The following is a 24,451-nucleotide window of genomic DNA, read 5'->3' on the forward strand; positions in this document are numbered from 1 at the left end:
GCCATCTAGTGGTCAATGTGTGCGTTGTCTACTAAATCAAGGGGAGAAAGCATCTTTATTTTCAATGTGTTTTATGAAAGTTGTAATGATTAATGAAGGAAAGATGCATTGATCAGTCTAACAATAGATGGGAATGGAAGTGGTGGAAGGAGCTACATTTCTTGGTGTGATAATAGATCAAAGACTATCTTGGAAATCTCATTTAAGTTACCCACATTCAATCTGAAAAACGTTGCTCGGTTATAAAGTCAAATATCTACTGGATTAAAAAGCACTTAAATTATCTTCTAGTTAGCGGCTGTGGATCAGTGGTAGAGGCGGTTTGTCTCTCAACCAGAAGGTCGGGGGTTCGATTCTAGTATTATTCTTTCTCCCTTTATTTAACTGATGTAGGCCTACACATGTTTGATTTTTAACTTCTTGTTATTGTTGATGATTATATTTCTGTTTCTGGAGCTGTTGTGACAAAAAAATGTCCCCCATAGGGGATCAATAAAGTTAATCTTTATCTTTATTCCCAGCTCCTGCAGCCACATGTCCGATGCAATTCCAACAAGTTCTCACAAAACGATAGTTTAGCGCGCTTTTTTCTGAACGTCTTTCTACATTTATCTTTGTATTAGTGTTTATATTGTTAATAAAATGTTGTAACATGTTTTAGTTTGTGTTGAACTTCTGTTAACTTCTGTTTACAGCCTGAATTCGCGGGTTCAGTGAGCATTTCCATGGTAACAGCGGGCTCCTCCAATCAAAGACGTTGCTGTTAAACGCTAGGATTGTGGGTAGTGTAGTTCTTTCAACCCGAGGTCGCTAATAATCCGAGTTGTTCTTAAAACGAGGTTCATATCAGACGAACTTGTGTCTCCTACAGGAACATTAACCATCGTTTCATCCTCCTGAAGCTCGTGGTCAGTCTACCTTGGATGGTGATGACATCATGGCTGATGGAAAACATGAACTTCCGGTACCACACTCGATCTCTTTCATGGATGCGAGGCTATCTGTCAAATGAAGAACTGTAACATCAACTGAACCTTCACAAGTACGTATTTTAAAAGAGGTAAGTTATATTAACTCTTTAGTGTCTTAGAAGGAAAATAAAAAATCTCCTACATTTGCTTTTTTAAATTATATTTTCTTATTAGGATATAGCTGTTTTTAGTCAATAATTTCATGTTGTGATTTTAGATGCAAAGCCTCTGCGTAAAGCCTGTACATAGAATAATACTAAACAATGTGCATTTTTGTGCAAACATTTTTTTTTTTGCAGGTTTCCCTCATTTACTTTTGCTCAATTCTCAAATGAGAGACAAAAAGATCAAATCTCTGAACAGTTATTTATCAGGTCTATGTTTTTCACAACAGATCTGAATTTCTAACTAGTTCAGGTAAATTTGAGTGCAAAACAGTACAAATAAGCACCACACCCACTTCTACCTACGGACTGATTCAAACTGATATGTTGATGCTGAAACTGTCAAACTCTTCACAACTTCTAAACGTTCTGTCATCTTTTGAGCTGTCACAGCAGAATGGTCCCGTCAGTTAGACGGGTCATGTTCTCCATGAACATCCATCACATGTTAATGAGCTGCCAGCTGTCAGTAATGAATGAAGAAACACATGGGTGTCATTTTGTGACAGATCTTCTTTAGGTTATATGACTTGACATGAAAGACCAAAGGTGAATTTCCTGTAGGCTACAGTACATGTAACACATTGTTGTTACCCAGGCAAATGCACTGCAGACATACAGATGTACTGATCTTTATGTGTAGGCTACTGCTGTAACTTACAGCTTGGGTTGTTCCCTGAAAACGTTGAACTAGTGTTGAAATTTGAATCAAAAAAGGCTCATTAGATACAGAATAAAGGAGCATTCAGCGAGTCGACAGTGAGCCATCAGTGTCAACAGAAGGTGTGAAATAAAATTGGTAATCGAAACTTTTCCAGAGTGACAAAAACATGACAAGATTTGTGAAACATTTTGACCAGTATACCACTCACACAATGACAACTTCTTATTTTGGTGCCATTGACCAATTTCCTGACGCATAGAATTTATTACTGTAAATATTATTTATCTTATTTTACCTCATTCTGGTTGTATTGCACCGCGGGACGGAGACAAACGCAATTTCAGTTCCACTGTATGTCTGGCATATTTTGAAATTGACAATAAAGTTGACTTTGACTTTGAGCTCCGTTTTGAAACAAGAATGAAATGTGTTTGGTTGACCTATGACCTTTTAAAGACATGAAACTGAACTGATAATTGTACTTTTGTCCTATTTTGTAAAAGGAGCCAAATCGATCGAAACTGTAACTAAAGTCTAAACTGTGTCACTGGAATATTACCTTCAAAAAAGCTAATTGTAATGTTAACGTCAGAGACCCCCCCCCCCCCCCCCCCCCATCTCTCCACCTTCAAGAAATCCTTACAAACTCACCTCTTCAACGTCGCCTACAACCACAAACACACCCCGTCCTCATCCTCCTTCTCTGACATTCTTTCTTCTTTGTTTTATTTTGTTGTTCTTCTGTGTTAAGTGTCTTTAAGTATTTGGAAAAGCGCTATAAAAGTCAGATACATTGTTATTATTATCTTTATTAAGTCTAATGAAATGCTGTTGTCACGGCAACTGAGTTAATAAATAATGGAGGAGGAGCAGAAGCTTTAAAAACAACCCACTAGAAATATTTCAAAGATTGTCCTTACAACACTAACATCATCTCTAAACACATACCTGCTACTCAAACATCATTTTTTAGTTTTTCCCCGTGTTCATATGACCAGCTGTTTGACAGTAAGAGGAGAGAGCGTTTATTTTCAAAGTGTCTCGTATACTTGTTGCAGCCTTTTTTTGTATACGACATTGAGGTGATCATCAGGCTGAGAGCCGACAGGTCAAAGGTCGTACATCACACCAACTTCTTGGCAATGAAGAAGTCTTTGAGTCGTTTCATTTGCCAGAAACCGACCGACAGCAGGATAGAGGTCTGCACCACGGCCCACCACAGCACTTTACTGTTGGTGTCCTCGCCGATCTGACGAAACACCTCCTCCTTTTCCTGTGAGAGGACGAAATATCATGTAAAAAAACGGGAAAAAGAAACAGGATGTTTATGTATGAAGCATAAGAATAACGACCGCTGTATGACCGACACTGCTCCGTTACTTTTTACTGCATGTTTTATATTTTAGATTGTTTTTACCCGATCAGACGCAGAGCGAGGAGGATGTGGGTACAAGACACGATCCGTAGGCGGGAAAAACACGGGGGAATATCATAGGCTACATTTGGAAAAGAGCGTTGTGACGTCAGCGAGCGCGTTTCTGAAAAGTTAAATTATTTTCAACTTGAGCTCTCGGAGCGGCCGCACAAAAAAGGCAGAGCGCTCGCAAAAAAGACGCTGGGCGATGTGTTCTTCTCCAGGCAGCTTCCTTCTGGCACTCAGAAAACAAATGTTATAGGTGGACACGGGGGCCTATGCCTTTCAAAGATTTACACTGTCAACATTGTTAGAATGATCATTAGCCCTAACATGGTTAAGAAAAAGGTTATTCACCCTCTGGTACTCCTGCTGCCTGATGATGTACATCATCTGCTCGAAGAGGTGTCTGAGACTGTTCTCCAACAGCACCATGTTGTCTTTGGTTTTTTCTGTGCTGTGGCCAATCGTGTGCTCTCCCATCTGAACGTCCAAATGCAGCTTCTGTAGCAGAGAGGAGAGTTAGTCGCTGTTTTTTATAAAACGCAGGCATTGACTCAGCTTGCTGTGTTTTCCCTCTGTTTGAATGTTGTATTCATCTCCGCAGGTCTCACCAGCTTTTCTCTAGCGAACACTGAGAACCGCGTGGAGTTGCTTTGGAAGCAGAGGTAGTGCTGACCAGAGGCGTGAGCTGTGAAGGTGAGTTTGCCAAATTTACTGTAACGTTTGGTCATCAGAACCTAGAGAGAGTGGGGGGAAGAAAAAACGTTTTCGTTTGCAACGCTGCAAAAAAAAGTCCAAATTGTAAATGGTGCTTCTAGTGTTTCCTTGTTGGTCAGGTGTTAAAAACTGATTTTAAAAAAAAACGCCTCGGTGCATTATGACAGAAAGAAGAACGAAGCACAGGGAATGATTCTGTCTCTGAAATTGTTAAAAATTTGAATTTGAAATCGCAAAATAAGTCTGTGTTACCAAATCAGTCAGCAGAAAGAAGAGCAGGAAGAGTGTTAAACAATTTCTGTACACACGAGGACAGAGACAAAAGGCTCTTTCTGTGAGTTCTACAATTCAGACGCTTCTATCCAATACGGAAAACATCAGAGAGTAAGAACAACACAAGCAAGGATCTAGAGAGGAGGAGACAACATCAGGAAGAGCAAAGATACACCTTAAGTCTGATCTGACACACAGGAAGTGAGCAGAGTGTGTTTTAAGGTTTGATTAAAGTAAATGAATCCTTGTGATACATAAATAAATGTAATGGGTAAATCAGGAAGTGCAATGATAAACCTCTGCTGGGTGGGTGCGGTACCTCATGGTTTGGGTCTCTGACTGTCACAGTGACGCTGAGGTGAGGGGAGGAGGTGACCGACTTCATATCCCAGGGCTCCAACAAGAAATAACCTGAAGGTAAGACACAGCGTTCACACACACGACTACACACCGCGGCGGTAGTCAAGATAAGAATCAAGCATGTAAGGGGTTTGATAAGAAGCAAATATAATGTTCATTGTTTATACATGTACTGTAATGTTATTTAAAGAAAGAATGTTCCACATAAATAAATCATAAAGTCTGTCCTGTGTGAATGTGTCTCTGAGTCCTGACTGTCTACAATGAGGGAGAAGCTCGAGTCCCGCTGGCTGTGTTGTTGTCAGAGCCGTGTTTACATGGACGGGACGGCCGGCTCCTCCCCTTGTGTATAAAAGCTGTTTTAGTCAAGAACTAGAGAGAAGAAGAAGAACATACTCACTGATTATTTAGATCACTGTCATTCTGTGTCAGTTTACATGAAATGTGAAGCTACGAGCACACTGTCAACACAACAATGCAGGACACAGCGAGGAGCTCGAGCCGAGGACAGTTCTGGTCGTTCTAGTTCAGAACTCTTTCAATTGAATGTGAGTGCAGGGGGGTTGGAGGTGTGTCTCTGGAGGAGAGCGGAGGATTCAGTGTGGAGGAGGTGTGGCCTAACAGGAAGTTTGTTTTGGTTTCATACAGGTGCTCAAGGGCGACCTCTACTGGATCAAAAAGTCACACATTCTTCCTTTAATTCATTTGTTCCTTGACCTGTTTACTTCAATATTAAAAAACAAAACAAATAGATTTGCAGGAAGAAGAAGCAGCTTAACAGGTGGTTTGAAATCCATTAATGCCTTTTGCACTTGAAAGATATTAGACATGCTGCCTTGAAAAACACATTTCACATTACTTCACAATCCTGTGCTCAAGTCTGAAACGACCCTCATGAGACATATTCTCTCTCTCTCTCTCTCTCTTTAGGACTCACCAGTAACCAATGTATCTTCAGGAATCTCCTCAATGATGCATTTTTTCTCCTGCTCTCCGAGATCAAAATACATGGCTGCTGCCAACATCAGGTAACACTGCAGGAGGACGCCAACACCTCGAAAACCCATCTTCAGTTAACAAGGGGTTCACTTACAAAGCACCTGAAAGTGACCGAATGTTTGGCCTGAAAGTAGAAAGAGCTGATTGTTTTTTTTTTTTGTAGATCCACAAAGTCTGACTCAGGATTGAATGATGTGTCATTGACTACAAGTAGAACTGCATGTCCTTTACTTTACGTTCAGAGTGGAGGGCAGTGAGGGAGCCGGTCTGAGTGTGAGAAACTCACAGGTGCCGCTTTCTGTGACGACACGTCTTGTTTGTTTTGTGACTGCTCGACCGAGGAGCCAATAGGAAGGCTGCTAAGAGTCGTGACTCACTGCGACTGACAACTTGCAGTGGAAACTTATTATCCAGCAGTTTGTTCATGATACAGCTCAACCCTTACAATAAGTCCTATTTCCATTCAAAGGGAAATGTCTGCGTAGAAGAACGACCATGGAGGGGTTTGGAAGAGCAAAATGTTTGAATTTTTTTTTTTTTAGGGCCAAGTGCATGCTCTGACTTTACCTCACACAATCAATCATTATTTGTAAAGCGCCAAGTCACAACGAGTGTTATCTGGAGACGCTTTTCAAAAAGAGCAGATGGGGTAATAAGCAGGAAGGATTTCTCCTCTCGTTCCTGTTGTCCACTCTTCCTCACCGCTGAGGTGGAGGTCGGAGCAGGCCGTGCGTAAAGGAGGACGGCGGTGGTTGTGAGGACGACACAGTCCGATGGTGGAGGCTGGGCGTCGGGTGGTCCAAAGTGATGGATTTCTAGCTACACTAAAATATGTGAATTAGTAAAAACCATGATATATATATTTTATTTTTTGTGTCCCTACCTTCCCAACAGTTCAATCAAATCAGAGCCAGGGAAATCCATAATCTTAATACTTGTAACGCCCCGTGTCTTGTCAAGGTAGCCGCCATGACAGACAAGCTATACTTATGGTTGCCGTGGAAACACTGTGTGTTAGGGTTAGGGTTATTCATTTGATGCGGAGGCTGAACTCTTTTAGTGTTTCACAAAGCCTCTTATGTAGCTTTTATCATTCTTTTATCTGTTGGTTCAATGGGTTGTCTGTGACGGACAAGAACAGTTTGAACCACATCGTAAAAGTCTGCTCTAAGATTATTGGAGTCCAGCTGAAAGACTTGAGCTCCCTGTGGAAGGAGCGTGTGGTCCAGAAAGCCAAAGGGATCATAAACATGTTGTCTCATCTGAGTTTTCTTTAATGCCCTCTGGACGGCGCTATCTTGCCCCTCCAAGGAGGACAAATAGATACTCCAACTCTTTTATCCCTTCAGCTATCAGGCTGTTGAATGCTGAACAAGTCTGTCATCGTATTAGGAAATTGTAGACTGATAGCGCTGGTTGTTACTGACATGTGGATGTAACTGTTTGAATGCTGTGGTGATGTGTTTGTTTCCCTTTTGTGTTGTCTTTGCGTTTTTCAATGGCTCGGTAGGTTGTGAAACTGAATTGCCCTTCTGGGATAAATAAAGTTTTCTGAATCTGAATCTGAACTACTAACTACGGTTAACATAAAAAAAAAGTGCACTAACTTGTGAGAACTTGATTTCTGGTCTTTGGTACATAACACAAGGTATTTGTTTCTGTTAATGGCTGTGTGTTGATAAAGTTTTTCTCCAGAGTGAGATCAAGCAGAACTCAAGCCCAGCTGTGTGTTTACTCCTCTGGTATTATTTCGGTCTAGTTTTTGGTGAGCTCGTCAGAGTCTCCGTGCAGGTTGACTCGGCCTGTGTTGTAAACAAACACCTCTGTTGCTGCCCGTCTCCAGATGTTGCTCCTCCACTCTCCCCCCCTCGCTGTGCGACAGAGATTTCCATCTCTCTTATCTGTGAGGTTGGATGTCTGTATTTGAATCAACTTTTTTCTTCTTCTCTTCCTAATTCAGCGGTAAACTCAGCAGTACATACAGGGAGAGTGCCGTTCTGCAGGAGGACCTTCAGACGTGCACAGTGGGAATAGTTTCACCCCAACCAGGAAGACACGATCAAGCATGCACATCTGAACACACCTAGTCCAGATCTTTTCAGAGATTATAATCCAAACCATCACATGTACAGTAGTTGCCGTTTGCTCTCCCTCACGTATAAAGTAAACCCGCACACACACACACACACACACACACACACACACACACAGCATCTGGAAAGGTTGTTATTCCCTCAGAGTGAGCAAAGAGTCAGAACTTCTTCTCCCACACTTCAGTAGTTTTACATGTGTGTGAACACTCAAAAGCAAAAAGCATTTCAAGTAAAACTCTAAATGATTCTGTTTACTGCTTTAACACTTGAATTGAGGGGCGGCTATGGCTCAGTGGTAGGGCCGTCTCACAACCTGAAGGTCGGGGGGTTCGATCCCCAGCTCCTGCTGCAACATGTCCGATGTGTCCTTGGGCAAGACACTGCACCCCAAATTGCTCCCACTGCTTCGTCTGTGGTGTGTGAATGTGTATGAATAGATTAGTTTCTTCTGATGGACTCTTTACTCTGCAGTCTCTACCATCAGTGTGTGAATGTGAAGGTGTGACCTGCGGTGTAAAAGCACTTTGAGTAGACAGAAGACTAGAAAAGCACTTTTCAAGCTGAAGTCCATTTGCCGTTTACCATTTGGGTTCACATTGACTCTCAGAGTTTGAAACCCTACATTAGTCTGTAGGGACTTGGGTTGAAAACTGAAGGGTCGACCAGCTCAAGTCCAGGTACGGACCAAAGTATGGAAGTTGATCTGGTTGCTGGGGAGGTGCCAGGTCATTTCCCGAGGACTGCAGAGGTGCCCAACAGCTCTGAGGGGCTCCCTGTGTAGCAGCCCCACTCTGACATCTCTCCATTAATACATGTACATGTGTGTGTTAGTGCATGTGCCAAATTCGGGTACATGTATGTGAGAAGAATATCTTGTTCATATTTCATAGATCTATAAAACCTTTTTCATCACGCTCTCCAGATAGTTTAAATCATCTTGGAAACTCTGACTGTGGAACACAAACTCTTACCTGTCGTCCTGCCTCAAACTTGGTTGATGAAACTGCTGTTGAGGAAAGCCAGAGGCTGAATCTGCTCCTCTCCTCTTTCTCCTGACTCTCTGTCCCAGTAATTTTCCTCTCCATTGTCATTCAAAACACCAGGAGCTCCCTCCAGCTCCAGATTTTTAGTTCTTATTGCTGTTCAATGCGACATGTGTGGGATGCTTTCTGTCTGTTTTACATATTTACACCCTTATTGTGCACGAAAGACTCTATTTATTTCAACTTTGTTCACATTTTGTTGTCTTAATCCTGCACTGAAACTTCTTCTGAAAGACAAAAAAAGGAGAGAGGGGTCGCTGCTTTCTGCTCTATCTATTAAGCGGGACCCCTGCTCTGTGCCGGGGTCGAGCTGCCCTGAACGTCAAAGCGAGAATGGAGCTCTGTGAGATTTGGAGGCGTCGTAATCCAAATCGACATTCGGTGAACTGATTTAAAAAAAAAGTTGGCGAGAACGTTCTTCCGTTTTACGACCGACACTTCATCAGGGCGGATCCCAGCCAACAGTGAGGCCTCGACCCGGGTCAACCAGTTGAAAGTATTTCTCTCTGCACTCAATTTGATCCCGCAGCCCGAGTGTTGGTAATATAACCTTGGGAGCCACAAAGTAAGCGTTCAGATTTAAGAGAAAAATATTGCATTGAGATGAGCTTGGCTTTGACACTGGAGATGATATTTGGGACGCGGGCCTAGATTGTGTACGTCACAGCCTGATGAAGATTCATTTTACACTTCCATGCTCTGGATGACAACATTTCACTAAAGTCAATAGCGCGGCGTTCTTCACTCGAGGCTGCTCAGAACCGATTATCTGCCCGGATAAGTGTGAGCGGTATAAAGATCCACTCTTAACCTCCCTGATCAGCGCACAGAGCATCGGGGGTTAAATCAAACATGTTTGATAATGAGGCGCCTGTAGCCTAGTGGTTAGTGCGCACGTCCGATGTACAGAGGCTTTAGTCCTCCAAGCGGGTGCCGCGAGTTCAAACCATAGATTGTAAATATTGATGGATGAAGCCTGAGTGATGTCAGCGTGTAGATGTGAAAACAACTTCAGATACAATTAGGGGGAGGAGGAAAGAAAAAGGTTGGGATCAAGTGGCCTATACTGTGGGTGTATTGGTCACCATCAAATTGACCTGTGTGCCTTTTGTTGTGAATGAGCATCCAAGAGAAATCCTTACAAATGATCGTGACTACGGCTGAACTTAAAGCCGCTCATGAGGGGCTACAAAGACCGGCTAATTCATTAAATGATGTGCTCGCCTTATCTTCGCTCCTGAGCCTCCAATATCTTCTTCATTTGTGGAAGATTTATTTCTCATCCCACATCGGTGTTCATGAATTTCATTATGCAAGAGTCCAACAATTGCCCATTCACATTCACTCAGCGTTAACTCGTATGCTGTAGCGTAGCAGACAAAAAAGTTTTTGTGCTCTGCGCCTAGCCATTGGCGATTCTAGAGTCTCTTGGGGCCCTAAGCAAGAATCAGTTGGGGGGCCCTCCAGCCAGTGTTCATCACCATCATGTCTGCCAGTGTCCCGGCGCTTACTCCTCGTCCTCTTTTCTCTCCTCTAGACGGATCATTCCTCTTCATCAACAAACTTTGGTTTTCACAGCAATAATAATAATGCATGCAACGCTTAGCAGGTCATTGTGAGTGAGTGCTGTCAGATGGGGCCCCCTTAGGGAGGTTTCCTGCTGTTGTTGCAAAATCTGCACATTTTGGTCTACTGTTGTGGTTTAAGTATGTCAGCCCTCAGAGGCCCCTACTGGTGAAAGCTCCTACCTATAAAGTGTATGACCTGAACCCAAAGGTGAGACCTGCTGGGGCAATTTGTGTCTTACACTTCATAAATCCGACACAAATCATTTTAACAGTTTCTGCAAAGCTGTGAAAAACACATATTGCATTTAGCAGAAGCACTCAGAGGGATTTGAAGCCATCATGTTTATAATGATTGTGTGACGTGAAATCAATCAATGAGACTCTGAATATACTGAAATGTCGTATCTTTATTCAAAAGAGACTCTATCAAACAAGAGGCCACAACATCCCTTAGATATATTTACACTTCATGACACATAAAGACTGCAGACATTTTTTGTACATTTTTTGGCATTTTTTTTACAAAAGGTTGATTTTCCGTACTGAAATAATATCTTCATAACACAAAGGAATATACATTTGTTTTTTTTACTTCCTGACATGATATATACTGTACACTACAGGTTAAAATCCTGTTAATAAATATACTCTTCTTCGTCTTCAGGGAAACAACCACAACGTCTCTGTTTATGTTTTGATTGTGACATGGACCAGGAACTTTATTTTCTATCTTAGACTCTTTTGTTCGTCTGCAGACGGAGCAGCCGAGCCTTCCTGTTTTTAGATGATGTAGTTATTTGGATCAGTATTTCTTAAAGTCAGGTTTTATATCTTTAGTATTCTTATAGCTTTACTTCCTAATCCGAGAGTTGAAAGCTGCTTGGAGTCATAATACACTGCAGGCAAACACACGTCTGTGATCATCCCAACAGTCAAACTGACTCCAAATAAAACATCTTTGTTCCCCTCAACCAATTATATAATCTGACAGAACTGAGTTACTTTCTAATAGTTTAACGACGCCTCTCTAGTGCCGACAGATCTGCCAATGTGGCTTAAGGATGAGTCATTCTGTTATTTCTGCAGCGGAGGGCAGGGAGTCCGGCTCGTCGTATTTACACCTCGTGCGATTTCACCGCGGACCTTTTGCTGTTGTTCTTCCGCCTTCTCCCTTTCCTCGCTTTCTTCCCTTTCCTCACCGTGCACTCCTTCCTCTCTCGCCTCTCCTTCCTCTCCTTCTTCTCCCTCCTCTCCTGGCCTAGTCATAAACAGTTGTCGGGGAAGCACTTCCTCTCCTCCTCCAGCAGGGGGCAGACCACTCCACTGTTGGCCGGGTGCATGAGGACGTAGCGTGTGCGGTGCTGCACGCCTGAGTCTCCACACTTGCCCTTGCACAAGCCCCACGGGGACCACACGGACACCTCGCAGTCCAGAGGCGTATCTGCAGGGAGAGCGGGGGCGTTAGAATCACATGAAGGTTTTTCTTTGTAATCTTGTGAAGTTAGTTGTTTCCCCTCATTGCATGGGCGTGCCTCGCCAGCTTTTTAAGTGTAATGTTTTCATTGTTTGGAAGTGGAGAATGGTTTTATTTTCCTTTTTATGGACTTGCCTGGAGAGCAGTGGGATTAGTCATTTTAGAGAAAATCACTGCACTTCTCTCTGCTGTCTCTCTGTTCAAAGCTTTTTAAAGACTTTACAGGCGTGCATTGAGTGAACCAGAGTTTCTTGTTCTAGATTTTGGCATCGCGTCGCTGTCGTTTTATTCGTTTATAGAGTGAGTTTTTGCTGAGTGAGCTTGCTACCATTTAATGAGTCAGATGCAGAAGTTAGGGATTTCCTCAGCTGTAATAGAGGCGGAAAGAAACTGCCTTGTTTCTTAATTTCTCTGCTCCCTTTCTCCAGCATTCAGAACTTGCTGGGCTACCTCAGCAGACCTGATAAGTATTGCAGACTTGGTTGTCATGAAAAGTAGAAAAGCAGAGGGATGGGAGTTGGTGATGGAGCCGGGTGGAGTAATGGAACAAGAAAGTCACATCCTAGTTCAACTTGTGTGCCCTTAAAGGACAAAGGGGAAACATAAAGCTTGTGTCATTTGATTTCAAGTTTGTGTTCATTGACAGAACCTAGAGGCGGTGATTGCTAATCTTTAATTAAAGCTGTCTCTCGAGTTCTTAAGACATCAGAGAGAAGGAGGGATGACAGGAGGGAGGGACACATAAACAGATGGAGGGGTTGGACGGAGCATTGGGATCAAGGGCGGGTAAATCCCAGCAGATATTTGGCCCCTCTGCTCTGTTTGTTGGGTCGGTTGTCATGGGAATGGACCTGCATTCTGTGACGCTGACTCGAATCCTAACCCTCACTGTGAACACTGAATGTGATTACCGCAGTGTCTGGCTGGACTGCCAGGTTGACACGCTATCTGTTCCCCTCCAAAGAAAACCTTTCCCCCGGTCAAGTCATCTGTTTAGACATTTTGTGGTGGATTCTGTTCTTTATAAAAGGTCATTTTCCTCTCCTTGTCATGTTGAAGATAATCACTCACCAGTACAGTTTATTTGACTTCTGTATTATTGGCTGAACTTGCATTTTAAACTATTCACCTTTTTCCCCAAAGCTATCACCCTAAATGCCTCTGCAGTCATTTTCTTTTTACACTATGACCACTAATGGCTACAGCAGGGAGTCTTAAATGTTAACAGTCCAACATTAAGTAAACCAGCTTCCCTCTCATGGATCCAGACAGACCCTGTTAAAACATACACGTCTTCATCCCATTTAAGGGTTCACGACCCAAACATGGCTGTACATAATTTCTTCATGGTTGTTTCTTCAAATGCTTTTTTTCCCTTTTCTCAGTCTTTAATTTTCCTGCTGTTTCACCGGAGCCCAGATGTGCCCCTGGCGTTTTTCTGATGCCCTACCCTCACTTGGTTTCTCGCCGTCTGGTTGGAAGTAATTGACTTTGTGTGTGGGCCTGTAATGGTTCCCAAATGTGCTCATTTGAGTCAGCAAAAGACTAAGACCAAAAGCTGTTGGTGATGGGTGAAACCGTACATTTATGCAACTTAGAATACATACTTCTGTCTGTACTTGTTACTCTTATCAGTGAGAGTTGGAGGAGAAGGGATACTGGGTCAAATCTGCAGTTTTCAAGAAATTATTTTACACAATTATCCTACTGACCCACATGATTGCTAAATGTCAGGTCCATAGAGGGGCTTTGCAAGGTCTTGTGGCACGGCACTGCATTGGGCAATCAAGCACATCGAAGCTAGCAGTCCTGGTGGATTTTCTAGTTTCATCATTTTTAAATATGATTGCATTTTTTTGAGGTACAGTAGTTGAAATTTTCAGCATATATACACGGCTGAGACTTACTTATTGGCGAGTCTTCAATCTCGTTTCCCGTCAACAATAGGTCGGACTGGGTCGGCTCCACGGGCAAGGTGATGATCTGATTGGTCTTCTTTATCTTGGTCAGCGTTACCTTGGCGATGGGAGGCAGGTGCTTCAGGCGGGGGTAGAAGAAGGAGTTGGCAGGGTGGCTAGGGAAGGAAGACGTGATCTGTGGGAAGGAGAAGGATTTACGGTGAATATTTGGTGATTTATGACAGATGGAAAGAGATTTTAATCTTGTCAAAAGAAAACAGGATTTTCAGCAGCTAAGATATTAGTGTGTTGAGCATTTAGGTTACTACAATGTCCATGGAGACACATAACGCCTTCAAGATTTGTTTATCTTCTGCTGCTCAATTGATTGGATGAAGCCTCTTCCACATATGTGATTTTTGGCTTTTGATTGATGGATGTTGGCCTCGTCCTCCGGCAGACTTACCTGTGTGATTTTGTCCTGTGGGATGGTCTCAAAGTTGGGAGAAGAAAACGTGAACCCGCTGTCAGTTCCTGCATCATAAGGGAAAAGCTCCAGGGACATATTCTCTTTCCAGTGGTCGCCGTCACACAGGTCAAAAGAGTCCACACCCACAAACCAGTCCGGGCTTGGAACGAGGCGCACGACAAACGACAACTGCAGATAGAGGGGAGGAAGTAGACCACAGGGAGGGGATAGGAAGCGTAGAGAGAGATGAAGAGACAGGGAAACGAAGAGGTGGGTCAGAGTGAGAGGTGGAGATAAGGAGAAAGACATGGGTGGGAAAGAAAATGAAAAAGGGTTGTGAGTTTAACTTCTCCTCTCTTGTCCAAGCTTAACATTTTGTTCTGTCAGATGTTCCCCAAACTTTATGTCCCACTCAGACAATCATCAGCGGGACGATTAACAGCCAACTCCTGCAGAGTTTGACATCAAATGTACAGACACAAGTCGGACTTGAACGTGGAAAAAAAAAAAAAAAAAAAGCAGACTGGAGCTGGTTTTATCATTACATTGAAATCCCCATGAAATGGAACTACAAGAGTATCTAACTGTCATTTTGTTTTTCCAACTGAAAGGAGATAGAACCAATCACAAGATAGAAGGCGGGACATCACGTTGGGATGGATTGATTGGATCGTTAACTACAACAAAGATTAGTAAACACCCCTGAGTGCAGGATGAGTCATCCTACATTTGAAACGTTTTACAGGAAGAGAAAATCCAGTAATTTTGCGTTTTTTGACATCCTCAGATGATACTTAATTAACACATATTTGACAGATAAGTTAGCATTTACTTTTGCAGCATCCGCCTAATAAGGCATCATAATGTTGTGTTTTTTTATGACCGACAGCAGCAGTAGCATGACAGTTTCTGACTTATGACTGCAAAACCACTTCAGTCATGAGTTTTACATTTTGGATCATTTTTGAATTTTCATAACCATAGCTTAATTTTTATATTTTTATATTTGGCTGTAAACACAATCATTGTTGGAAATACATTGTACCTGTTGGGACATCTGCAAGGCGCATTGGATGTAAAGATAATCGGGTTTAATTTTGGTACAAAACCTTCAAATTACTACACTGTCACGCTCGCTTAAAGTGTTAGAAGTCTGGATGATCTGCACCACAATCCCCATGACCTCGGCTAAGAGAGAATCAAACCATCTTATTGACCCCCCCAAAAAAAAGCCTCTGTCATACTTGCAAGTCCAGACCCAAAGTGAAAGAAAACCAGGTGTTGAGTGACTTACATAGGAGTGCCTGGCGAAGACCTCGAACTCAGTGTTCATCTGGCCTAAGCCTCCCACAACAGCAGGAGCTGACAGGATCCCATAAACGCTCTGGATGCGTTCGCCGGCCGCCTCGACTTCCTTCAAGATGGTCCAGGCCTCGCCTTTCTCAGCGAACTCCCTCACTCCATTGCTGGCAAACTCATTACGCTGCCAGATGTGGTAATCAGAGCTGTGAGTCACCCCTAACAGTAGAGGAGAGAAGGATGTTAGTTGAAGCAGCAGGTACAGTAAAAAAGGTACATCATCAGAGATGTGTATAAACTGCCTCAGTCAGATTATATACTCTTTATGCAATAAACTGTATTCAGACGCTGTGCACTATGGGTAGACCGGTTTGAGACTGGTTTGCACTCACCAATGAGGTTTGACCACTGTGCAGGGGGCCGGTAGACTGGATACTGTTTGGGGAAAGCAGCTTGGCTCCACTTGCCGGTAAACGTGAGCCTGTATTGGGCGGTTTCTGACGCCGTGCACATGGGAATGTCAGTGGGAACCGGCATCGAACGAACGCCTCGGCCCAGTGTCAGCACCATGAGGAGCAGGTGGTAGAGCGCCTCGGAGAGGGAGAGGATGTTTCTTGTGGCGTTCATGCTGAGGATGAAGTACCTGAAGGAGGAGGTCTATAAACAGGGAGGAGAAAGGTCAATGATAACGTTACTATCTAGCTCTCATCCAGCTGCAAAAAAAAGAGTGTCAGCACCACATGCAAACATTTTCCTGCTCTTTGTTTTGCCAATGAAACACAACAAGAAGTCTGTCTTTTGAAACTTTTGCCAAATGTTTGCATACATGTCCTTCCTTCTCGACTTGTGTTTGCACACGTTGTCTTTTTCTGTCTATTAGCCCGATTTAAAATAAGTTATTAGTCATGCATCTTATTGATTTTCACATCTATTCTTGCAGTTGCTGTTGTCCTCTCTGATCCTGAACATAACAGCACTGACAAAGAGAAGTTAGTAAAAGGGCAGAGCGTCTGCTTGAACCACCAGTGGGGAGTTAATCAAGTGGGGCATGTGAGTCAGAGGGAGCAGTTTTCACTTTGAACGCTCTGTTTTTTTCCACTGTTTAGGAATTGTAAAGTCAGTTTAGGGGGGTGAAGGAGTGGCGGGACGAGAGCTTGTATTAATTAAGAAGTAAACACCCAACGTTTGTTTTTTGTTATTGCTGTAACTACAGCCTTGGGGGGGACTGTAAATTATTTGCTCTGTGATATTATATAACAGAAGGAACCTATGCCAGCTGACATTTAGAGTTTTGGATACCTCATCTTATCGTCCATATGAAGCTGCAGTATGAGCGACATGACACTCACAAAGCAGCCTTAACCTGAACTCTTCTGTTTTTATCTTTTTCTTCTGACATTCTGTTAATGTTACCTCATGGGATACATTTTATAATAAAATTCACATGAAGGGTAAGCACATAGAGTGATATGCAGTTATACTTTGTGCAGGATTTGCAATCATTTCTACATCATTCAGCAACAGTATTGACATGCAAACATGTATCATTTTCAAACTTTTATTGGATGACAGTGGGACCACATAGTAGGAGCAGAATGCATTTTATGTCTGCAGATGTTTGCATTCCACTGCAGCATTTATTTCATTTTAATACAATGCACTGTGTCCATAACATTTCAGCAACTTCCAAGTGTTTGCTACTCTTTCATTATGTTATGAATGCATGCATATCAACAGTCATAGAAGTATATGTTTTCTAAATGCACATGCATACTCTGATAATCCTTCAATGAGACAGCTATCCGTGCCTCCCCTGCGGTGACAGGATGTAAGATGTGGTGCAGAAACTACTCACTGATTTTGCTCGGGGTTCCAGATGAGTGAGAGGTTGCAGCAGATGAGTGGAGAGGAGGGCTGGAGGTGAAGAGAAGGGGAGAGGAGAGCGATGGATGTGGCTGTCTGGAAGAAAGACTGCAAGGCTCCAAGTCCTCTTTCGCCTATTTATGTCCTCCATGAGCTTCACCCCCTTCCCTCCTCTCCCTCTTTTTAACCCTTTTGTCCCTGCCCTTCCCTTTCCCTCCTCCTCTTGCTTCACCCGCCTTCAAACTTTTTCACTTTCAATACTTTCCCTCTGATTGTCGGTGACTTCCCTGCCCCCTTCATGCCCTTTGACTTTGGCTCTTCCTACTCATCCCCTCCTCCTCGCTCTCCTACACTTTTTAAGAAGCCCATTAACCGACTAATGTGTTCAGCAGTCGTGGATGCTCCGCCAGGGGTCCTGTGCAGCTCCGTGGGTAGGGTGTCGTTTCACAGTGTGAAACTGTAGCCTTCTCTATATATCTACAAAAATGACTAATGAGGCTAATAATGTGTTTCTAGAGCTCCCTAAATGTCTCTCGGAGAGGTTTCTGAGCTGCTCCTGAGCTGCTAGATCCAATTCTACTACTGCTTTTTAACTCATGTAGGACGTTATATTGCCAGTGTCACAGCCAATTTGCATAAGTACTGTGAAGTGTTTTTCAGGGCCTCGTAAAGTCAGGCTGGCTGAGGCATCGTTGGACAAATTGCTGAGGAGTCGGAGGTTTTAAAATACAAAGAGACAATGTGTTTTTTGGCACCGATCAGGGCTTAGCAGTAACTCTGCGCCTCCATAACTTTCACTATTTTTTTTTTGCTTTCTGTTTCAGGTGTTTGTTATGATTATAAGGTCTGATGCTCAATAGACTCGCTCGGTAGTTTATTCCATTCAATTCAGAATATGTGCACCTCAGCGTTTTCTGAACTAACCACAGATTTTGTTTTAAATTCTCCACCTTCAATCAGCCGTTCTCTTGTGAATATTAGTTATTATTTATGTGTTTATGGACATAAAGTAACATTAGCGCTGTCACATTTAACAATGCACAAGTCCTAGATACACTGCTCTGTGCAGTGTTTAAAGGATCAATCAGTAAGATGTGTAGAGAGTGAAATGATAAAGGTATCTTACTCTCTGATCAGACATTAAGGAAACATGCTATGTTGAAGTGCTGGCTTCTCTGACAACAATGCAGCAGCCAGTATGTCCTCCTTCTAACTTTAGATTCTGCTCCTGAATGCTCTGGATTTGTTTAAGGCATCCCGCACACAGCTGGTTTGGACGCCCCTCGGTTTGTCAGATATGAGAGCAGTTATCAGGTCAACAGGTGTTACAGCGATGGAAGCGGGCAAGAGAAGTGGTTCAGATAGAAGTGATTGTACCCGACCTAAAAAGCCTCTGCATGTTTCTAATAAGCTCCACGAGCAGAAACGTGCTCAAACTAGGATCAATATTGGAGATGCTTTTGAAAAATGGAGAGAGGTTAGAACACAGAAAGGTTTACAGACCCATGCAGAGCTGGATAAACACTGAAGCTTCAGAGTCCACCACATGGTGACCTGCGGGAGCATCGATATCCTTTGGTTGGGTTATGTCATAACCTCACTTCATTATACGAGTATCATCACTGGAGCTGTTTTATTCTTGCAGTGTTTATTTCCTACAAATAAACACAAGGATGGCTGTACACCCACCCTCAAAAACAGACATCAAGTGTTTGTGGTCACTCTGGTTTAGACGGGACGTGAACAGAGGATACAGTTTCTCTGTGAGAGTTTTACAGAGTGTGATGTGTGACTTCCTGGTCTCAAGCAGCGATGATAACAGCTGCTGTTTTCTCCTGGATCTTGTGTTGTGTGTCTTTAGTCTCTTACCAGGAGGATGATATATATATATATATATATGTGTGTGTGTGTGTGTGTGTGTGTGTGTGTAGGTTAGGGGAGTGGTTCCTTACTTACTTACTTCGCCTGGAGGTGGCAGACAGCGATCCACTGACTCGCGTGCAAACACAGAATTGTGCCAACATGCTGAATCAGCCCACATCTAATAATTTCCACATGGTCACGTGTCTGTCAAACACAAACCAACACACGCACAGAGAAACCAGTTTCCCTAACTCAACCTCCGTCAGTTTCAGGGATTTACTGTTTTGACTTTACAGTCCAGTCTGCTTTCCGTAAGAGGCCGTTGAAGAGAGGGGAAGTTAACTCATCACCACCCTGCAGCTCTTTCACACCGAACAGAGCTGCAGTGTTTTTCATTTTATTGAGGGCAGTAGAGCAAAGCGAGTGAAGGGAAAGGCATGAGCAGTGTCGGAGTAGTTACATTTTTTTGCTTTAGGTTGCTGGGCTACAGAGTACGTCTGACCTAAATGACACAGCTTATTCACAGTATGGCATCATCACATGCTGAGAAGGACCACCCTTTGTATCCCACACTAGTACAGTGTCCTCTGAATCCTAATCTCTTCCTGGTCTGTCAGACCTCTGACCTTCGCCCTCCTTAGAGAGCTCAACTGTCCCACTGGGATCAATAAAATAGGAATTAACTATGAGTGACAGTATTAGTAGTAACCGTAACATCTACTGACATGCAGGTATTTGCTGCTATGTGACGGCCAGACGAATTGCACTGCGTCTGCGCCCGCTGAACCTGTGCAAGGGAGTCAAAAAACACACACACACAAAGGGTGAAATTCATGGCATAGTCGTGTGTTTGTGCTGGATTGAAAAGGTGCAGTTGTTAGAAAGGAAGCTGTTAATGCCCAGGAAAGGGAGAGTCGAGGAGAATATAGGTCAGAAAACACCACCATCACGGGCCCCGAGCCAAAGAGGCGAGTCAGGCACGTGTCTGCCGCAGCTGTGTCGGGAGTCGAGGATGTGGATTCATTTTGTGGTGGGAGAGGGTGGGCGTTCTGTCAGCATCCTATATATTCACTGATATGTGAGGGTTATAAATGCGGTTGTCAAACTGCCTTTCTAGTGTTTCAAGTATTAAAAACCAGGGCCAAGAGTGCATCGTATATAATTTTTAACGCATCAAGAAATTAGACACAGCCACAGTTTCCCTGTGTGGGGGGGAGGTAAAGATAAATTTGGGGTCTTTTGCCTTTATTTAGACAGGGCAGTGGGTACAGTAGGAACTGGGATAGAGACTGGGGTATGACATGCAGGAAAGGAGCCACAGGCCGGACCCAAACCCCAGCAGCCTCCCACCTGGAGGACTATAGTCTCCGTTTTTGGAGTGCACATTAACCACTAGGCCATCGGTGCCCCAGTCAGGTTATAATGTAATATTAGGTTAGGTGAACTTATTGTATTGTGTCACAACCGAGGTCATCAGATCATTCCTGACAATGTTTTCTTCCATGGTCAGAGAGGGGGCGATAGATTAAACAGGCATGCCTGCTGTCGCCATGGTGATGTCAGGCGTTGTCTCTTTGTGCAGGTGAAATCAGGTGGAAATGTCCTAAAGTCTGGGAATGAGCTCGGGGCTCTGATTTCATTGTGCGAGTGTGTGCAGCCGTACGTACACCCAACATTTCGACCATGCCAGAAAATCATCAGACCGGTCAAGAGGGATCGGGCTGATCGGACTGTGATTGGCCGCTTTGTCTCAGTGTACACTGCACGAGTAACGACCCCGATTGGGCGGAAATTAGGCAGACATCCGGTCCAAGTCGGCCTGAAATCGTACAGTAGCTCGGCTTTAGACACACAAAGTGGTTGTAAGAAGTGATGCTGTCATACTACAACTCCATCCATTCAACATGAATGAATGAAAGTGTCCGATATGCAGAATGCACATTGCCATCCTTAAAATATTGGAAATCTGCTACACTATTTTGCTTCTTGAAAACGTCTAAAGCCCCGTGTCCACCTAGCGTTTTTTTCTGAGCGCCAGTATCTTCTTTCAGTTGTTTTCAATAAGTAGAGAGCATTCATGCAGAAAGCGGCCCAGCATCTTTTTTTTTACGAGCGCCCCGCCAAAAGTAAAATATTCCCAGTATTTTAGCCTCCTACGGATCGTGTCCTGTACCCACGTCTTCTTCGCACCGTCTCTTATCTCAAACATAAAACTTGTAGTAAAAAGTAACGGAGCAGTGTCTGTCCTACAGCGGCCGTTGTCATAGAGACAGGACGGACGTGCATCGCTCGTCTTCTCAGCGCACAAGAGCTTCATGCAAGCATTCCCACAGTCAGCGCTTTTCTGCACAGAAACACCAGGTGGACGTGAGGCCTTACACAACACCAGAAAAATGGATACATTTAAGACAGTTTGCAAATCTTTGTTTGTGATGCTGATTGCTGCTCATTCTGTTAAACAACATAACTCAGATCAATACTTACCCTTGGCTGCACCCATTAGCCTCTCTGCTGTTTCATAACAGTAAAGCTTGTGAAACAGATTTAGTTCTTTTTATACGTGGGCACAGACTTTCATTGCGAAGAAATATTATCCAAAAACTGGTTTACAAGCTGGAATTGGCGTCTCGGCCAAGTAACATCATTGAACACTCTAGCAGAGAGAGCAGGAAGTAGCTGCACACGTTGATCTGAGTGACCGGCTGAACTTCAAGATGTTGGAGGCCGCCGAGGGGCCGCCATGTGTCAACAAGTCCCACCCGAGAAGCCTGTAAACAAAACAGCCCTGTTTGTTGTTGTTTTGGTAAGGGCCAGCATTGCCATGGGGACGGAATATGAGGTAATTGTTTTGGGACTCTGGCTTCATTTGAAAGAAGTTTTCCTCCGACTGCAATCAGTCTGGAAACACTGCTGAACAAAAAAATGCACAGAGGCTAACTCACGTGTTTTTAAGAAACGCAGGCGAGACACATGCACGCAGTGATTCACAGAAAATCTCCCAGAGGTCACATGTTGTTAAGAATCAGTCACTCTCCCTGTCTTTGTCTTGAAACATTTTCATGCTAAAAATATCTTGAAGGAAATATGCTCCCCGCCCAAATTATCTTTTCTTATGGGCCATTTTCTGAAATAATGACACGTGTCACATGATCACACCATGCAGTGGTGTTTGATAAGCAACTGGACGTGTGAATAGCTTCAATCTTAGCTTGCCTTGTGCGCTTAGTAGTGTTATAATTTGCAGCATATAGCAAAAAGCTAGCATGTAGCAGAGAAACGACTTGATTAGTTTTACATGTTGACTGAACTGCTGGTAGTCGAGTCTGATGTTATTCTCTGGAACCCTTTTCACTCATACGCATACCTGAAAATATCGAGCAGATTTCAGGACTTCATGTCCCTGAAATCTTCCTGAGCTGCTCTTTCAAAACGTCCCTCACAGCAGGAGATGTTCCCTGACAGAAAGAAGGAAAGGGGGACTGGGGGCAAGACCTGACATAAAGAGGATGCAGCAGTCACAGTGTAATGTTTAAAGACGTAAGGAGCCTATGAGGAGAGCTTTTACCTTTGTATCAATGCTACGAGTAATTGGACATATACAGAACATGCTCCAGAGAAGAGTGAGTAGAGTGTAAAGCAGCTTCTTTACGTGCATTAAGATTGCAACGATAGGATATAAACGTCATCACCCTGCTCATTCCCTACTTTGGATTATCCTGTCTATTACGTGCTACATTCACATTAAGTGTTATCTCAAGACGCTTTACATTTGTATTCTAGAGATGTAGATGTATTGTAGTCTGATGGTGGTGGCTGGGTGTCAGGCGGTGGTTGAGGGACGACACAGTACGATGGTGGTGGCTGGGAGTAAGGCGGTGGTTGAGGGACGACACAGTCTGATGGTGGAGGCTGGGCGTCAGGCGGTGGTTGAGGGACGACACAGTCAGATTCAATTCAATTCAATTCAATTCAATTCAATTCAAATTCAATTCAAATTCAATTCAAAAAACTTTATTTGTCCCCGGGGGGCAATTCAAATTGCGGTGGTTGTGGGGACGACACAGTACGATGGTAGGCTTTGTGTCAGGCGGTGGTTGAGGGACGACACAGTCCGACGGTGGTGGCTGGGCGTCAGGCAGTGGTTTGGGGACGACACAGTCCGATGGTGGTGGCTGGGCGTCAGGCAGTGGTTTGGGGACGACACAGTCCGATGGTGGTGGCTGGGCGGAGAACAGAAAGGAGCGTTGCCATGACAGGAGAGTCGCCTCTGTTCAGGTGACAAAACGTTGTTTCATTGTTAAACACAGAATTCAGAAAATGAAAAAAAATAGAATCTGGAATCTGAACTTTCATATGGGTTTACTATTTTAAGAAATAGAAAATACCAGTGTGTATGTAGACCCTGACTTTTTCTTCTTTAACAAACAGACACACACATTATTTCGCTCCTCGCCGACACCTGGTCCGAACATTCAACCTCTTTCACACTGTTCTCGCCCCTAACCTCCAAACACGTATCCCCGGGGCCTTGTTACATCAGGTAATCAACCCTGATTTCCGGGAACAATTTCCTCCACTGAGTGGGAGCAATCTGTGTGCATGTGCATTCATTTGCTCTTTTCCTTTTTGGATAAATGTCGTGTATCTGTGTCTGTGCTTGTGTATCAACCTCTAATGGAAGATGCAGGCAGACGATGATATATCAATGCAGCACATGTCCCACTCTGGCTTGGCTGAAGCTGTACTTGTGTTTACACTAGTGTTAGGTTTCTGTGGTTTCTCCGGTGTATCTTTGTCTAATGTTGAACGAGTTTGTTATACCTTAAATGTAAATATTCTTCTGCATTCATCCATATAGGCCTTGATATTGGCTGCTTATGATGTTGGTTGTTGAGGAATTAAATCCAGAAACTCTCTGACCTGCCTCCACTCTGGGATGACACGTTTTCTGGGTCCTGCTGTTTGACTCCACAGACATAGACTGCTGGTATTTTAACAGACTTTGCTGAATGTTTGTGCCATCAATCATCAAAACCCACCACAGTCCGACCAGCCAATACGAGATGTCAAGGTCAAATTCATACCTGAGAATTATGGATGAACAGCTCAGACTGCTCCGGGGTATTGGATGACCACAGAGTATTAAAATACAAGACATATAAATTCAACTGCAGGATCTCTCGGCTGCTGAGTCGGCTGTTCTTGCTGCCTTTTTTTTTTCAAATTGTTCTTGTGTCTTTCATGATGAGCTGTTGAGCAGTTTGCACCTTGGCGGCATCGTTGAGTTTTAGTGGAAAGGTTCTAAAAGCTACTCCA

The 24,451-nt window shown here is 43.5% G+C and overlaps 2 protein-coding genes across 2 annotated transcripts; both read right to left on the reverse strand.

The window, feature by feature from the left end:
- Positions 1–2,590: 2,590 nt before the first annotated feature.
- Positions 2,591–5,824, reverse strand: si:ch211-255i20.3 (transmembrane emp24 domain-containing protein 11). Its single transcript, XM_029281599.2, has 5 exons — positions 5,504–5,824; positions 4,526–4,617; positions 3,828–3,953; positions 3,571–3,717; positions 2,591–3,072 (listed from the first exon to the last, which is right to left on the reverse strand). The coding sequence occupies exons 1-5, from the start codon at positions 5,631–5,633 to the stop codon at positions 2,923–2,925; spliced, it is 645 nt and encodes a 214-aa protein (XP_029137432.1). The 5' UTR covers positions 5,634–5,824; the 3' UTR covers positions 2,591–2,922.
- Positions 5,825–10,656: 4,832 nt separating this feature from the next.
- On the reverse strand, positions 10,657–17,438 carry spon2b (spondin 2b, extracellular matrix protein). Its single transcript, XM_020655743.3, has 6 exons — positions 17,265–17,438; positions 15,802–16,066; positions 15,405–15,628; positions 14,108–14,299; positions 13,651–13,837; positions 10,657–11,710 (listed from the first exon to the last, which is right to left on the reverse strand). The coding sequence occupies exons 1-6, from the start codon at positions 17,421–17,423 to the stop codon at positions 11,532–11,534; spliced, it is 1,206 nt and encodes a 401-aa protein (XP_020511399.2). The 5' UTR covers positions 17,424–17,438; the 3' UTR covers positions 10,657–11,531.
- Between the last annotated feature and the right edge of the window lie 7,013 nt (positions 17,439–24,451).

The sequence above is a fragment of the Labrus bergylta genome, chromosome 9 (genome assembly GCF_963930695.1).
Source record: "Labrus bergylta chromosome 9, fLabBer1.1, whole genome shotgun sequence".
NCBI classification, from domain to species: Eukaryota; Metazoa; Chordata; class Actinopteri; order Labriformes; family Labridae; genus Labrus; species Labrus bergylta.

What these genes read in the sequence shown, in the direction of transcription:
- si:ch211-255i20.3 (XM_029281599.2), bottom strand. Translation starts at nt 5,633, where the DNA reads ATGGGTTTTCGAGGTGTTGGCGTCCTCCTGCAGTGTTACCTGATGTTG. An exon ending in TGAAGATACATTGGTTACTG is followed by an intron (nt 4,618 to 5,503) that starts GTGAGTCCTAAA and finishes TCTTACCTTCAG; the next exon opens with GTTATTTCTTGTTGGAGCCC. An exon ending in TGTTCGCTAGAGAAAAGCTG is followed by an intron (nt 3,718 to 3,827) that starts GTGAGACCTGCG and finishes TCTCTGCTACAG; the next exon opens with AAGCTGCATTTGGACGTTCA.
- spon2b (XM_020655743.3), bottom strand. Translation starts at nt 17,423, where the DNA reads ATGGAGGACATAAATAGGCGAAAGAGGACTTGGAGCCTTGCAGTCTTT. An exon ending in TCTTCGCCAGGCACTCCTAT is followed by an intron (nt 14,300 to 15,404) that starts GTAAGTCACTCA and finishes CTCTATCTGCAG; the next exon opens with TTGTCGTTTGTCGTGCGCCT. An exon ending in CACAGGACAAAATCACACAG is followed by an intron (nt 13,838 to 14,107) that starts GTAAGTCTGCCG and finishes TCCTTCCCACAG; the next exon opens with ATCACGTCTTCCTTCCCTAG.